This window comes from Thermobia domestica, chromosome 2 (genome assembly GCF_964235325.1).
Source record: "Thermobia domestica chromosome 2, izTheDome1.hap1.1, whole genome shotgun sequence".
Classification (NCBI taxonomy): domain Eukaryota; kingdom Metazoa; phylum Arthropoda; class Insecta; order Zygentoma; family Lepismatidae; genus Thermobia; species Thermobia domestica.
This window is the reverse complement of record NC_137455.1, coordinates 269186286-269204494: the sequence shown is the minus strand read 5'-3', so window position 1 is coordinate 269204494 and position 18209 is coordinate 269186286. Positions and strand designations below refer to the sequence as shown.

Genomic DNA, 18209 nt, shown 5'->3' with positions numbered 1-18209 from the left:
ATGTTAAGGGTTGGGATGTAATTAACATATTTCCCTTCTTAGGCCATTTATTCAGAAATGATATATGATATTGTACTTTAGATTTCAAAAAAGAAACTCAGTAATGAGAAATACCTTGGTACTCTGTTCAGAAATTTTAGTGCATTATACTTCAGGTTTTGAAAAGAAATTCACATGTCACTGATGCAAAACTACCCTATAAGTAACAAAAATAGATTTAGGCACAAGAGATTTGATCAGATATTGAGTCTAGATCCTATTGAACACATAAGACTGAGCTAAAAACAAATTATTAACTTGCTTCTTCATTTACATTCAATTCATTCAGATACGCTTTAGTATTTTGGAGAAATATCATAAAATATTTATTAAATTGTAATTCGTCAAACAATACTTATAGGCTATAAACTTTATATTCTCTATTATATTATACGTTAAGTAGTAATGCTATATTTCTTTATTTTCTAGTTTAATTTCAAATTAAAATCAACAAACGAACATTTTTCTTTATTGTGCGTATTTAATAGATGCAAAAGTTCATGCATGCTCTCGGGCGGAGGATATTCAAAAATAGTGTCTTGAGGCTCTCGAGGAAATTTTGGAGGAAAGAGAAACCAATAAAAGTTTAAAAAAAAAATGAAGAAAATTACACAACGTGAAACTTCATAAAGGTTCTCACTAAACAAAGCATTTAGATCGAGACAATATAGACCGGAGAACGTCGTTTGTATGGGAAATCCTCGAAATGCACACAATGTTGGTGGGGAAACCTGTGAAGGAAGAAGACATTAATGGTGAGCCAACACAGTAAAAAGAATAAACTAGAAAGCAAAATATAAGTGAAAGAGTGTAATAAAAATCTTAAGATTTGGATCCAGCAATATTTTGTTTCTGAGGAATTAAATTTCACGGGCTTCTTAAGCCATATAGTTTACCAATACAGTATTTCCTTATTTAATAAAAGGTTGATGCAAAACCTTTGACGTCAGTTGTACCTATCAACCCACTTTCTGTGAAGTTGAACGTTTAATTAAAGTGGAAAAGGTAACTTTGATCATTTGATACATAACGAACAGATGTTGAGAAAGGATGCTTCATTCTCTTCAACGTTCGTTTTCAGGAATTAAGCCGCCTGAACGCTGTCAGCTTATATATATGTATCTGTGTGTATGTGTGTGTGTGAACATAGAGTGGAATGCTTTCCCTAGTCTTACTCCACAGAGACATGGAGGGAGGAGGGGGAGGGATTGAAATATCCATTTGCTTATCTCGGAGGAAAAACCATCCCTAGGCGCTTTGGTGGAGTGCACACTGTAAGAGAAAATGGAGCAGGTCGAATACGAGTAAGCAGCCAGCTACTTACGCATAAACAATACACCGTCCAGCACCAAAGATTCTCTCTTGGGTGACAAAGCACTCATATCTTGCTTTGCTTGAGCGAGTAATGAAGTGCCAATATAAGCATTGTGTACTTCTGTAAAAATACGATACTTCACATTTATATGTTAAAAGATACGAGTGTGTAAACAATATTAAACCATTCTAAATATATTTTGAATAAACCATTCTACTTACCGGTATTTTAACAGAAAGGAGGGAAGTTACTACACGGATTTTTTTAAAAAATAAAGTGATTGGAGAGAAAGTACAGTATGATATATGAAGAAGGTATACTATGTAAGAAATTTTCTCTTATGCAATATTCAAACTCTTATATGCATGTGTCAGTTACTGAATATGTTGGTCTACTTTAACATGTTCTTTTCCTCGTAATTAGTCTATCAATCACCAGCGAAAGATTATTAAAAAAAGAAAAACTTGTATACTAAGTTACTTATTTAAATACACTTGTATATTATAGAACGAACATAATTATCTTTTCGTTAAAGGAAATTTTATTCAAATTAGTTCCTTAATTTGGAAGTTACTAATTAAAAAAAAACGAATAAAACAAAAAATACGGTATATTCTCCTGCCAGCAACTATAACTTTCACTCTTCTCATGTTGACTTTAAAGGATTACCAACAGATAGCAACACGTCACTCTTGTCTCCCAATATTCCGAATATGAATATGAATATAAATATCGTATAATAAATTTGAGAAATGATTCTATGTACTAAAATAAGAAAAAAAGTTCATATACAAATATGTCGTAGGCCACATAGGTTCCAGGTCAAAGACTGCCGCAAATGGGAGGAAAGCAATCTTAGATATTTCTTCGACACACAATCAAGGTACGCCTGTCGATCCAAGAGTTCTTTAGATTTTATTTATTTATTTATAAATATTGCTTGCAGTGACATGGGTTTAGAAGTGAATGCGAAGAAAACTAAATACATGGAAGCGAGTCAGGACCGTAATACGGCAAATTATGGATGCGTTAAAATATTAAATAATACTTTTGATAAAGTGGATAGTTTCAAATATCTAGGATCAATGTTAACATACGAAAATCATATTCATGAAGAAATTAAATATCAACTAAAAACAGGGAATTCGTGTTACTATTCGGTTCAAAATCTCTTGTCGTCATGAATTCTGTCGAGGAATTTGAAGCTTAAAATATACAAAACGATAATCATGCCTGTTGTTCTATATAGTTGCGAAACATGGTCACTTACTCTGAGGGAAGAACATAGACTGAAAGTATTTGAGAACAAGATCCTGAGACGAAAATTCGGACCCAAGAGGAACGGGAATGGGGAATGGCGGAAACTTCATAACGAGGAACTACATAATTTATACGGTTTACCCAACATTGTTATGGTCGCCAGGTCTAGGAGGCTTAGATGGGCAGGTCATGTAGCTAGAATGGAAGAAAGTAGAAACGCTTTCAAAGTCTTGACTGTAAGACCAATCGGAAAACGACCATTAGGAAGACCTAGGCGCAGATGGGAGGACAATATTAAGATGGATCTCGCAGAGATTGGAATACAAAGTAGAAACTGGATGCAGTTAACTAAGGATAGAAGTCAGTGGAGAGCTTTTGTGAACGCGGCATTGAACCTCCGGGTTCCATAGGCCATAGAGTTAGTTAGTTAGTTAGTTATAAATATTTTTCGGTGAGATCTGCTTCTATGACCTTAAGCTCGTCAATTATGAGAGATGACGTCCCTTGGTAAGCATATTTTCCTGGGAATTAAGAAAGAAATGGAGTAGGAAGGAAGCGACCTGAGACCTGCTGGTAAGGTACACCCTTGGTGTGAATAATAATAATAATAAAAAAAAAAAAACCAGGAAAAATCTCATTCAGAATGGCTGACCTGAAGAAGTGATTACACCTTCTCGACCGAGTCTGCTCAATGGAAATCGCATCCTGTACCCTTCGCACCAAAGGTCAGAGCCACAGAAGTTTGTTAGATAAAACAACTCTGTTCCATTCGAAACTATTGATGGTAAACATACTCGACGACTGTGGAAGTGATTCCTCAAAGATAGTGAGGTTTTTCCGAGAAGACTCTGAGGTAAAGGTAAGTCGAAATAAGTGCGGAAGGAACGGCACATCATTAGGAAATAGAATTTTTTGTCTGTAAGCCAGTATTGCAATCGGATTTGATATACCAGAATAGTTTGAAAAGTTCTGCGTGGTTGCATAAACACAGCGAAGATGAGACTAGACATGCAATGAATCTCGCAGAGATCATTTAAGTTGCATAGATTTTAAGTATTTGTCATAAAACAGAGGTATGAAGTCTCTAGACAAGCAATTATCTGGGTTAGGATGGAATGAATTGATACCTTGGCCTTACAGGATATTCTAAGATATCATGCGGTTGATGAGATCTTTAGGAAATTGCTCATTTCCTTTAAGAATCCTCTTGCGCAGTTATTATGCATGTTTACCATTTGCAATTTTAGGTGGAACAGGGTTACAAGGTGTATATTGATTGCTTATCCAATAAATTCTATATAAGATTATAGAATTTATCGGACAGCTTTAAATTCGCTTCTCTTTCAATGTCTGCAGCCTCTCACTTCGAAACTATAAGTCTTACTATATATGTTTATAAGAACGATTTCTCATAATTTTTTATTTTTTTTATGCAGAATCACTTCCCAGATTTATGACACGGTATTCATTAACATCCTGTATATATAAGAGAAATAGAATGTCAGAGAAGGAGAGAGAGAGAGAGAGCGAGGGACCATATTGATAATAAAAAGTTACATTCAGGAGAAGGATGATACAACTTACCCGAAAAAAGATTAAATCAATAATAGGTGAACAATCCATGAATGTTTTAGTCATATGTTCCATTCATGTTTGGATTATTTCATTTTACTACCTAGCATGGTTTTCATTAACTAAATTTTCTCAAGAGGGGGTACGGTCGCTTAGTGCTAGAGCACCTACCTCTAGTGCGTGCGGTCCCTGGTTCAATTCATGGTCGAGTAAGTTTGTGGGGGACAACATCGTGACCGTGAGTTTTCTCTTGGTACTCCTGTTTCCTGGCACTTTCTCATTACGCCAATTATTCCACCATCATTCACTTGCTTTAATCATCGTCTCCCTTAGCCTAAAAGAGCATAAATCGTGGGACACACTGAAAAATTTCATTTCAATGATTTTCTAAATTCTCTCAATAATGGACGAATCAAAATAGTTAAAAAGTGCATGGATAGTACTGCGATTATTAATTCCTTTTGATACAAATTTATACGTCTATCTCTTGAATTGGAGTGAATTATTGCAAATGTTGAGGTTTTGTTATGACAATAATAATAATAATAATAATAATAATAATAATAATAATAATAATAATAATAATAATAATAATAATAATAATAATAATAATAATAATAATAATGATAATAATAATAAAATCACTAATTGCTATTACACTAAAAATTGAGAGAAATAAATGCAATAAACCTGATAAACGTTACTTTGTGTTAAAACTTCAACCTGTTAAATGTTAAGTAAAAGCAACGTGTACTTATAATAAAGATTTGCTCAATTTAATGAAGGAAGATGTTTTTTCATTGATCGGGAAACTCAGTCGCTCTTTTATTTCTACCATATTACTGTCTTCCGATAAGAAAAGAAGGCACGGGGATAAATTATGCTCGAATGTTTTCAAAATAAGTATGTATTAGATGCATAAATTGATTCCAGTGACGGTCCTGTCACGAAGCTATAGTTTACAGTTTATTGATCTGTAATACAACATTAAACATATTTCTAAGTTAAAAGAAATAATAGCTATTCAATTTAGATATTTTCTGTAGTCTTTTGTTTACCACGTGCATTCTTCAATGTAAGTCCTTGGTACCGATCCAAATTTTAGAAAAGTGCAGATTTTATGTAGTTACTTTCAATTATTCGTGGTTTATACCTTAATTGATCTAAACACATGGAAGAAGAAGTGGGATTAGACACAATAGAACGAAGATTCAGAAACCTTATGACTTACGCACATTTAGCGAACTGTCGCTTCTAGGGGACAAGGGAAGAAAAATTAAAATGACCCCCAAGCGTACTTGTTGCTTTGTCCTGATCATAGTACGTCATAAATTGGCGACCAATGGTGTAGATTGATTTCTCCCTTCCAATTCTTTTTGCATGCAGAATGATTGAAACGTATTACGTCGTTCACAAAACTTATCTCTTGAAGATCTCTCAGCATCCTTAGGCAGGTAGAAAATAAATTTAATGCACAACATTTGCTGAATTTAATCTCGAGTATACTGTATATTATACGGAAACTTACAATGATTTACATAATTCCATAATTACAGTGAGGTACACGGAAGTACTTCCTACATACTTCATCTTGAAAATGATATGAGATGAAATTGTATGTTTTCGCCATCACTGCAAAAAGTTACTACAGTGGTTTTCGCCTGATGCAGTAGCTTCATTTCTGTTTAAATAAATGGTGAGGTCATGATATTTAAGCTGTGCATTGCTAACGAGCCAAAAACCACAATCTCCTAGCTCCGTCGACGGATGATGAATTAATCACTCGGATGACGCGTGGTTGATGCTCGAGGTCAACATCTCTGCAGTACTTTTAACATTTTTAATCATTTTGACCTGATTTCGTTGAAAAAAAAAAAAAGAACAGGAAGCATCTTCGCTCTATTGATTATAATTTAAGAAATTCTAATTCAATGCACATTATTATTCCCTGTTAGTTAAATTTCTAAGCAAGTTCGGCAAAGTAATCAGCAATATACTTGTCTATATTCTTGGATTCAAGATTGATCCTCGGCGTTAATATTGTTTCTTTTCTAAGTTTGGAGGAGATTAATACTAAACATCACAAAAATAATGGGATAACACTTTTTTACTTTTTTCTTTCATCTGTCTTCTCGGAATATAGCCTTGTGAATATTTATATCACAGATGGTGGTATGATGATGAGCCAAGGAATAGATTTGAGTATCCAACTATAGGAATATACGTTTGTTGACTGTTTTTTTTATTACAAAAGAATGTGCTTCATTAATTTTTAAGCGTTATTTATTATTACACACTATATTTGCAAGATAGATAATCAACCGTCTCACCATTTACTTTCCTATGACTCAAGTTAACGTTTAATAACTGGTCTATTCTCCACGGATGTTTGTTATCAGTACACACTGCATCTATATCATAGCTAATCAACAATCTCATGTCTCAAATTAACGTTTACTAACATATTTCCTCTTTGCATTTTTATCCTATATAAATAGTAATGAGATATTTTTGTTTTTTGCGAAGTGTTGACTAACTCTAAATCCCAATTTTTATGCTCCAAGTCGGAAACCAGAGGCCTGTACATCATAGTATTATATTCGTAGTAAACTCGTCAGAGTCTACGAACATGCCAACTTCGGTCAAGTTCGAATAAGTTTTATTGATTGCATAGGTTATATTCTACCGCTGCTATTACAATTTTCTTTGTTTATTTTTTTGAAAAAAATAAATACAGCACAATCATTTATTTTGGTACCATTGTAGTCGACTGTCCGGGCTCTATTCTCGATGAGAGATTTGCCTCACGGATACAAATTTAATTAATAATACGAATCTCACATTAAACACTAGGTTTCGTCTCATATACCATCTATGCTGAAAAAGGACGTTAAACTGAAGCCAGTCAATAGTTCAACTTTATTATTTTGTAGTTGTGAAACTCCTATGGAAACATCAAATAATTTTCTTATAATTTGTCGACACTCTCTTGAATATTACCAGCACAATTTAATACTTTTTCTAAAACTATTGTAATTAATTAGTGACTATTTCCTATGCTCTAATTCTATAGTCGAGTGTAAAATTGATTTTATCATTGTTACATTTTCTATTTTCAACCACTTTTGAAAGTTTTAGCCTATGTGAATACGGTTTCGGCAGTGTAATGGAGTTATGTTCTTTCTACGCTAAGAAAATCTTTATTATAAAGAGCCATTTTCTTTCGAAGCTTTTAGTAAACGCAGCAGTAAGCAAGAACGTTCTTTTATTTTCTCGGCTATACAATTTGTGTAAGCCAAAATAAAATGCAGTCCTGATAGCATTCTAGATTTTTAATAGCCTTATTCAAATATTCAAGACAGAAGTTTGCATTTGCATGGCTGCAGACCTAACAAAGGTTGTAGCGAACTTGCTAGTTCCTCGATTGCAGGCTTCTTTCAAAAGTCTAGCCTTAAAATTCCTTTAAACTGACACCTGCCAAACCTGACTTAAAATTTACACTTGTCAAAGCCATACGAGAAAACCTCTAAGGCTAAGTCTAACAAGCTAACATTCTTGTGCATCATTCATTCTTACATCTGGTCTAAGCGCACGCATGTTTATACGTCAAAGCGATCTGGACTCCAAGCACAACTTTACAGTTGGCAAAGTCATAAATAGAAAGAATTGTAAGGTTAAGTCTATCAAGGAAAATTAAAGCCAAACTTAGACTTCTGTAGATGAGCTTGCTTACTGGAAACTCTTCTTCAATTTAATGCCTTTCCGAATTTGATAAGAGAAGTTGAGTGAACTCCATAGTTTTACGTCCTACTCACATATATTATAGGCTAAAGGAGATGAAGTTGGATAATTGGCTGAATGGAAATGGGAGAGGAGGACACAGGAGAACCGAGAAAACCGCGGACACAGTATTGTTCACCACAAACTCATATGGCCTGGCTTCGAGCTAGGAACTCCTTATCGAATTTTAATTCTAGAATATCATTGTAAAATATTGTTATTAATATACTAGCAGAATGCCCATTCTTTACATGGGAAGCATACGTTTCATTTTGGACATAAAAGGCACTAAAACTGTCACTAATCAACTTAGGACCCAAAAGCTCTGAATTCAACATTAATATCGGTCATTTTCAATTATTTTTACGTGTCATCCCCCTTAGAGGTACTAATGGGGGCTTAATTTGGATTTAAACGGCATAGAAAGTGTCACTATTCATCTCAGCGATCCCAAAAACTATGGATTCGACATTAATTTTGGTCATTTCCGATTATTTTTATATATTTTACCCTCTCCCTCCCCTAAGTTGCACCGTAAAAGTGAAATAATAAAAGCCATCCCAGGCCCAAACATAATCTATGTTGAAAATTTAATCGAGATCTGTGGGGTGGTTCAAGTGTTAATAAGTCACAAACATAACCACTTTCATTTTTATATAATAGATTGATAATACTTGCGTCGCCGAAGAAGGAAACTTATGCTTGCTCCAATAATGATGTAACTGTATACTGATTATGTTATTTTGTGTTATACTTAAGGTTATATTGCACACTTGCAACGCAATGCAAATTTAAAATATGTTACAATTATGTATGTTTTGTAAATTTTAAGCTGCTCATTTGAGCAGATTTAGAACAAACGCGTGCTCCATCCAAATTGATCTGCAGCAAAAGGAAGAAAGAAACGAAACGAAACATGCAGTAGCGTTTTTTATTTGCATTTTCATTTTGAATTCTTTTCGTCATTCGTTCATTCTTCTGCATACTTTGGGTAGCTAATCTACATAATTCCGGCACAGAACGATCGCAAATGTTGTTAGTATCGTCTTTAAGTATTCCTCCTTCCATTTGATCAGTTGTTAAATTTGGAAGGATTTCTTCAGATTTTGCGTTCATCATTCTCATCAGCTCTATCAATCAGATTCATACATTTTTCTTCGTTTCTTTTTTTTTCCCTGTCGTTATTAATCAGAACTCAGAACAGAACGAAAGCATATTACACCCTTTCTTACTTAAAAAAAAAAAAAAATCTGGAAATTTCTTCTTGTGAATTACCATTGTCTATCTACTATTAAATTCTTCACGAATTCTAATTTCAGATGAATAAAGTTTTTACTATGTTTTGGTGTAGCTTATTCTTTAGCAAGTTCTTATAGCATATAATTCTTCTACATCTTTCTCACCTCAACCATAAGTTGGTGGGCAACGTGGAAATTTTAAAACTTTTCTCTCCTTTGAGAAAGCTGTTTTATACTTTAGTAAGGTCTCTTCTTCGTAACAGCATCTAGGTATTCTATCCTTGGTCTTCCCCTTCTTGGTTTTCCTTCTGCCTTTCCCTCTATCAGTACGGTGATCCAATCGGAGTGCCGGATAAGATGGCCAAGCATTCTGTTGCTTCTTTTTCCTATTATCTTCATGATCTGTCGTCCTTCATTCGCTTCCTTTAATACGTCTTCATTCCTTTTCCTTTCGGTCCAAGATATGCTTAGCATTTTTGCGCCAACTTCTTGAGCCAACACCATGCTTAGCGCCAACATCACACTTCAAATGCTTCCAGCTTTAATATTTCAGCTTTGACATATAATTCTATGAGCATATAAATAACCATATGTAATACTTTCTGAATGGGAAATTGAAAGTATAATAATTTTACTATAATACTTTCGAATTATTTTGTGCATCAATAATAATATGAACTTTAATTCGTAATTTAATTTTATTCCGTGATTATTGTATTGTCAGTCTTTGTGTATGTGTCAAATTCAAGGGTGTTGAGTACCTTGGAATCCTGTTTTTAAGGAGTTCATTGACTTACGTAGGGATGTAGGGAAATATTCTATTTTCTTTAAAATGAACTGAAATTTAAATTGTTTAAGTTCACTGGTTTCTTTTTCAAGTGTATTCAAATGCCACCAAGTTTGTGAAAATTAAATTCTGTGATCTGTAATTTTAACTCATTGCGTTCCATATGTCATTTTCTTATGTACTTGTTGTAATATCAGGTTTTCATTTACTGTTAAGAGACTGTCTAGACCGTTATATAGGGCAGAGCTATTGTGCACGCACGAGGACAACATCCACATTACTGACAAAAGAAAATATTTGCATTGTGGAACACACAATCTTCAGCAAGATACAAATATGTACCATATTAACATTAAGTAGTAAAAATACTGAATCTATATGAGACATTCCGGGAGCAACGGCAACCTCAACAAAGGCTTGTTTCCTGTAAATGCATTCTTAAATGGTCAATGTAATCATCCATTTATCTTGAAAATTTATATAAGAATTTATATGAGAAAGGAAAACGACTTCAAGAAAGGATAACTGGCTGTCACAGAGCAGTTTCATATTACTATTCTAACACTTCAAATGTAATTTCTGAGCTCAGATCGCACATAACTTCTGTAATTCTCAAAAAACAGAATCATATAACAGTGCAAATTCTAACTATTAACGAAGTCATTAAAAATACACAGATTTCTAAAGAACGCTAACTGATACACTTTTTTATAGAGAACATTTCTCCAATATGCAAATAAATCTAGATTATGTCACACAACTACAAGTTTAGAAGGTATAATATAATCACATCGACAACCAAAGTCTAAGAAATAAAACAGAACACATTTTACGAACATCTGAAACGAATAACCAGAAGCTGATAGGGTTCGCCAGCATCTGCGCACAAGTGAACACAGTATCACTTGCGAGCGGAGATACTAGAAGAACAACCAGAACAAGATAAAGATTGAAGAAGATTAACATAACGCAACTATGAACAACACAGACACAACAAGAAGCGTTATAAAAAAAGAAACGGAACACCTCACATGAACTTGAAAGTTTGAACCCGCACCCCTTGAGGAAATTCTATATAGACCACTGTTTTTAACTGTACGAACTGACACCACGTATGTAATTTTGACATGCATCTAAGTTTACAATCAATATCACTCAATGTGATGCGAGACTTGACCATTTCTTTGACAAGTTACGAAGCTTAGTCTTGCCGTGACAAGTATTCGCTTCATATTGAATCCACAGTGTTCCTGTATTGTGGCTATATAGTTAGCATACTCGTTTCCAGTGCAAGAGATCCGGCTTCGATTCCAGGGAAGCTCATGTGGTTCGGATTCCACGTTAAGCAATAGGTCCACGTCTCATATAGCCTCGCTGCTAAACGGGACGCAGTACTCTAGTAATCTAGTAATCCACAGCGGTGCGTTATTGATCGTTATATGAACAACCTTTCACCAATACGTGAAGAGCATTTCAATATCACTTTTTTGTTGTTCATTTTTCGTTTTCTGTTAAATCTAATAGATGTCTAATTGTGTATTGTTGCAGGTAACGATAACAGTTGGAATGAGGGCGCAGAACACGACCTTCCCAGATCTTGAGAACGAGGATGACTATAGCGAAGGGGAGTACGACACTAACGCATCTAACCTTGATGAGTTAGAAAAGAGACTTCTAGAGGTAAGTTTAAATTAGTCTTTCATTTACATAGTTATATCTTGTGTGAAAACTAATTATCCTCTCTGTTTTTTGAACGAAAATTGTATACTAAAAAAATGATTCTATACTAGAGTCTGAAGAGGAGATGTCATTACTAAATTAATAATGGTTCTGATTAACAAAAGTTTAATGTTCCATTCTAGAAGCAACTTCATGAAGCTGCAGTTTATGGACCTACAGTTTAACGTAAAATAAATACTAATTAAATGATAAAACGAACTGCTTGCGAAATAGTACACAACCGGCATGGCTATTAAATATTAAACATTATAAGATACTGTAATTAAACAATTGATGTAGGATTTGTTCCAATATTAAACATCATTTGCGTAAATACGTAAGGGAGTTTAACTCATTTTCTTCCTAAATCAGAGGGAAAATAGAGGCATAACTTTACATAATTGTCCTGTTTTCCACTGACTTACCTCCTTCTTCCCTTGTAGACGAAATCTTTAGCATTAAATTTCTTAGTTACTTATCTTCTTCTTACTGTGGGATTTAGTTCATGCAAATTGCCTTTCAAGCTACATAATTCTGCTGTTAATACATTTTTGACCATTTTTTGACTTACCTCCTTTTTTCCCCCTGTGGTCTTCATTTATATTCTCAATTGGTAAACAAGTTTAATACGAATATCACTTGCATTTTAACCCTACTCGAACAATGATGTACGCAAGTGTTATTTCGAATGTCCGTGCTGATTCTTCACGTTCCAAGTATTTCAACTTTGAAATGAAAAACATATATAGAAAGTCAAAACCAAAAACAGCAGTTCATATCAAAACTGAAACAAATTACTTTGAGCACCAGAATTAACAAATTATAATTATACAAATATTAAACTGACAGTGATGTGCGGATATTAAATCTATAACCGAAACAAGACAAATATAGCCTAACAGTAAAATATATTAGCTTAGAGTTACACTAAATATGAAATTCTCAAAAACAGAATCATATATCAGTGCAAATTCTAACTATTAACGAAGTCATTAAAAATACACAGATTTAGAAGAACGCTGACTGATACACTTTTCTATAGAGAACATTTCTCCAATATGCAAATAAATCTAGATTATGTCACACAACTACAAGTTTAGAAGGTATAATATAATCACATCAACAATCAAAGTCTAGAAATAAAACAAAACACATTTTACGAACACCTGAAACGAATAACCAGAAGCCGATAGGGTTCTCCAGCATCTGCGTGCAACTCAACACAGTATCGCTTGCAAGCGGAGATACAAGAACAGCCAACAAGGTAAAGATTGAAGAAGATGAACTTAGCACAACTATGAACAACACATACACAACAAAAAGTGTTATTTAAAAAACACAATGAGAGAGAAAACAATAAATAAAAAAGAACTCTGAGAAACAATAACAAAGAAGACTGAAATTCAGTCACCAGTTGTGATCACTGTAGTGGCCTCCTTACGAAAATAGCATTGGATAAGATACCCAATGGCTAGGTCCTTTCTTCTACAGAAGATAAATACATTTTGGACGATGACGTTGACAACGACAGTAGTTGTCCAGTTTTCTTCTTATGCTGTAGTTTCAAGTTACTAGATGTCAATAACACTTAATAATTTTCGGTAGTTATATTGTCACAATAATGCAACGTCAGGGAATAACAAGTAACAATCAAAACTTAAACAGTCAACTAACAACTAAGGAATGTGTCAGGAACAAGAAGAGCAAATAAACAAGATATTTTAAAAACTAAACTACAGAAAGAGAAATAAATGTAAAGTTTACATGTATTTTCTTCTCCTTTAAGTCGTATAATATTCTGACTATACAAAGAGAAATACATTTCTGAATAACAAAGAATTAATTTCGTGTTTAAAGAAACTGCAAAAATAATGATGCTTGCCAACGGTTAATAAAAATTATTTTATTGTTACTGGTAAAAAAAAGTACAAATGATTGAACAAAGTAGTCCTTTACTATTACAGTTTCCTCCGAAGATGTTTGCTCTTTAGAAACAGCAATAGTTTAGAAAGAAATCCAACATATAGCTCTTAAGAAACAACAATAGTTTGCAGTTATAAATAGAAAAAGTGTAGCACCTGAAAATTATCAATATTTTGAAGATTCTTACAAAAGTAAAAGTGTAAGCTTTTAAGAACCAGGAAAATTTTGGAGAGAATTGAAAAGGAAATATACCGTAGTTAACACTTTAAGAACTAGCAACAGTTTGGAGACAGTTGCAACAAAAAGTGTTACCTCCTAAAATCAAACAATATTATGGAGAAAATGCTAACAGGAAAGATGTTACCTCTTGGAGAGCAATAATTTGGAGAGAATTACGACAGAAATTGTGTTAGTAGTGTTAGTTGTTAAAAACATTGGAAAGAATTTGGCAATACTTTGGAAAGAATTGCAACAGGAAATAGCTCTTAGAAACCTACAATTATTCGGAGAGAAATGCAACATAAAGAGTATTAGCTCTTAAGAAAGCAGCCATAGTTTTTGGAGATAATTGCAACGGAAGAAGTGTTAGTTCTTAAACACCTACAGTAGTTCGAATAGAATTACAGAACAGAAAAACATGCTTTTTTTATGATATGCTAATTGTTTCTTCGAATTTTCGGCTTTCCCCGCTAATTGTTATGAGGTTTTAATATAATTTCTCACGGATTTTGTGAAAACAAAAAACTTGTGTATAAATAGATTAACTGTACCATCAGATTTCGGATTAAATTTCCAGTGGGATATTTGTCTCTGATACAAATTCAACTAATTTCATTTTTTGCAGTTACTGCCATCTTATATATCCTCAGTGCTGAAGAAAAATGTTGAAATCCAATCAATTAACCAAATAAATGTGAAATACGACTGTAATTTAACTGTTTGTTGTAATTTAAAAAAAACATTATCACTTAAAATAGTTGAGAGCCATTAAAACAAATCTTTTTCTATTGCGATTCATTTTTAAGTTCAGCAAGCTCTTAACTGTAGATAGCTCATATGCATAACATGATTACGGGTTTTCCTTCTGCTGATAATTTCAATATTCCATTGTTATGATTGGTGGGCAGGAAATTAATACGAGAGCACTTATAAGGAAAGTAGTCCCTTGCCGTGATGAAAAGTCACCACGACCCGTGTTTTTCACTGTGCACGCTGATTCTCTTCCTCATCGATTTGATCATCATTTTGTTTGATTCGTTTTTTAAAGTTCACCGTTTCCGTTACGCTGAAGACAGTGGTGTCCAACATTCTTCCATGAGCAGACACAACTGACAAATGTCTATGGTGTCGTCTGATGGTTTCAAGAACTACTATTGGGGAGCACAGTGGTTGAGTGATAGAGAGATGAGTTCCTGTTTCGATCCCAAACCATGTAACTTGATTTGATTTGATTCTCTTTTAGTTTCGCGTCCATTTCAGCAGTTAGGCTATGTGGGACGTGGGCCTAGAGCTTAACGTGGAATACCAACCACATGAGCTCCTGCCGGGAATCGAACACGAGTTTTCCACGCCAAAGGCATTTACGCTAACCGCTTAGCTCAAGCGAGCTTCCTAACCCATGTGAGTTCGTGATGAACAACATCATGTCCGTGTGGTTTTTCAGAGTCCTCCCGTTTTCTCCCAATTTTACAGACTCTTTCACAATCATTCAATTTCATTCCATCCTTTTTGGTTTATACGCGTAACCAAATTCTGACGTTACATTTATTTTCGTAATATATGCCTACATTATATATATGAGAGATTAAGTTTGCTTTACTTCACAGAAGTATTGTTGCTTAACTGTTTCAAGAAATACCGCAAAACTTCACGACCTAAAATATTACTGGGAAAACATACGTTAAATATTCTGAACTATGTTCATCTTGAAATATTAACAAAGTTAAATTTAATTTCAGGCGGCGCCAGAAAAGCATTCCACGGCCGGCGCGTTAGACAGGACTATTGTAGGAGATATGCAATGGAGCATAAATACTGTTTACTGTAACTATTATTAATTATAAAAAGATAGATTGTTTTCTTTAAAAGAAAATGAAGTATTTAAAAAAAGAAAAGGCATAGCAAAGACACTGTTTTCTTGTGACCTTGAAACGTGTGTGTAGAACAGTTGCCTAAGAGAATTCGCCAGGAACGTAATTGCATAAGTACTACTACTACATGTGTGGTTACAACTATTGAGTAGGAAGGTGTTAATCAGTGCAGAAGACACTAGACAACTTGGCAGGGAGTCTCTAATTGGCCACTTGAGACAGGTTCATTCAGAGGTGACCGAATACGGATATAGCAAACAAATCATGAATAGCCGCGAACAAAGAATCCTGCTAGTTAATCCATATTGCTTACATTTATTATTGGTAATGGACACTGGCAGAGCATGCTGAAGTTTGTAATACTAATTAGCGTGAGTTTTATGTTTTTTCTGACACTTGAAATACATTTTTATTTAACACACATGCAGAGTCAAAATACATCATTATTACAATTCAATATTCAATATGATGTTTGATATGTTTGTATTACTAAGAAAGAGAACCATACTCCTTTTTCCTCCTACTTTCTTCATGCCACAATTTCATTCATTCTCATCATAACCGTCTCGTACAGCCTCGCCAGCATAATCGTAAGACGTAAAACAGATTTTATTTCATTTTTTTAAAAAATAAAAAAATTGCCGCCCCCTAAATTCTTCCGCCTTGTGCTCTAGCACAGAATAGCACTTACCTAATACGGGCCTGATGAAGATAGTGAGAGAAAAACAGAACTAACTCGAAAACAGTGATGATCTCAAGGGTGTCCAAAGGGAATTTTCCCCCTGGAGCTAAGAAATTCAGTGAAATGGAATATTTAAGAAAAATAGAGGGAGAAACAAATAGAACCAAGGTAAGAAATCAAACCACCACAACACGACTAAACATAGTGTCTTTAAACAACAAATAAAAATGACACAACTACAATGTTCGGACATGTTTACCGTATGGGAGAGGAGAGGATACAGAAAAAAGTATGGCAGGTTAGACAAGATGAAAGAGACTGAAAGGAAGACCCAGGCAAACATGGGAAGAAACGTTAGGGAAAATTCTGAAGGAAAGAGGATGGGGATAAATGAAGTAAAAATCCTTGCCAGAGATTGTCCTAAATGGGAAGCTCTATGTAAAATCTTTACATCTGATGATAGAAGAGGACCGAGTAAGTAAGTATGTAAGCTAAGAAATTCCCCCTCCAAAGCCATATCTCTGATTGTGCTCGAAGTAGATTACCAGTATTGGTACAATATTACTTTTCTACTTTTCATCGTCCGTATATTGAAAGTTTCCCTGGGGGGAATCTATAATGGCCATTGTCCGAGAAAGTCCACAAATACGATGTTTCACCTCAAACGGCATCGTTCATCCTGAGATCGATTCAGAGATCACTCGCATAAGATATGATCACGTAACCACTGAGACACAGTGTATATTAAGGTATGACAAGACTCTCATATTAAATTGTGTTTGACAGGCAGGAACAATACTATATGGAACTACCTTAGTGACAAATGAACACGATCAATGATACTGCATGCTCTGATTCCCTACCTCTTTGATTGTATTATTAGTTTATATTGTCACCTTTCCAATTACATTTAAGAGAATAAGGAATGAAACTTAGGTACCTTTTCTTCAATAATTATGAAAAGGTGGAAGATTTTTTTATTTAAAAGAAAATGAAATATTTAGAATGACTATCAAAGACTAATTTTCTTGTGACCTTGAAACGTGTGTAATCCAGAGTACCAGACTTAGTATCTGGGTAATAAATCTTTTGTTTTATTACTTTTGAAACAGATAAATTAGTAAATAGGTGCTTAAACAGCGGAATATTGCGTTCTTCGATTTTCACGAATTTTAGAAAAGTGACCATAACTTTTGAGTAATCGAACATTAACTCATATACTGTTTTCCCTTTTTCATTCAGAGGATCGATATGAGACTACACTTCAAGGTTCATTTCATTCTTGATAATTTCTGTTGTAATACTTATAATAATACTAAGACTTTTTTGTTACATGTCTGATGTAGTATTAAAAAGACAAAAGCAAATGTAACTAACGAATAGAAGACGTTACACTATACCAAAGTAGATGTTGGAGGTGAGGTAGTAGTACAAATTATTATTTTCTAAGTATCTAACTATTCATTAGTGATGTGATATGTAAAGGGGAAAGATGTAAATAAGGAAGAAATGGCAAAATACACCTTTAGAAAGAGGAAATGTGTATTTTGTGGTCGCTAAATAAACATTGTGCAGGGGAAGAAAACATACGATTTAGAGTAATTTGGGGGAAGTGACCATAAAGGTGAAGTGAATAGAGTTAAGGTTAATGATATGACAACAAAACATGATGGGCCCTGACCTTGCAAAGCCCCTGTGTGTACAGTATTGAGTCTAGGGCTGACGAAGAAGGTAGAGTACAGAGGAAAGAAACGAACTATTGAATGCCGCGAGCACGAACAGCAGGGAAGGTAAGTAGATTTGT

The 18209-nt window shown here is 34.1% G+C and overlaps 1 protein-coding gene across 5 annotated transcripts in view; it reads left to right on the top strand.

Annotated features, from left to right (window-relative positions):
* The window catches only part of nolo (ADAMTS-like no long nerve cord), a 1299980-nt gene that overhangs the window by 723575 nt on the left and 558196 nt on the right, over window positions 1–18209 (top strand). For all 5 annotated transcript variants that reach the window (XM_081748697.1, XM_081748696.1, XM_081748695.1 and 2 more), the window contains exon 3: window positions 11540–11671. In XM_081748697.1, the coding sequence (XP_081604823.1) occupies window positions 11540–11671 (132 nt within the window). The remainder of the gene's footprint in view (window positions 1–11539; window positions 11672–18209) is intronic.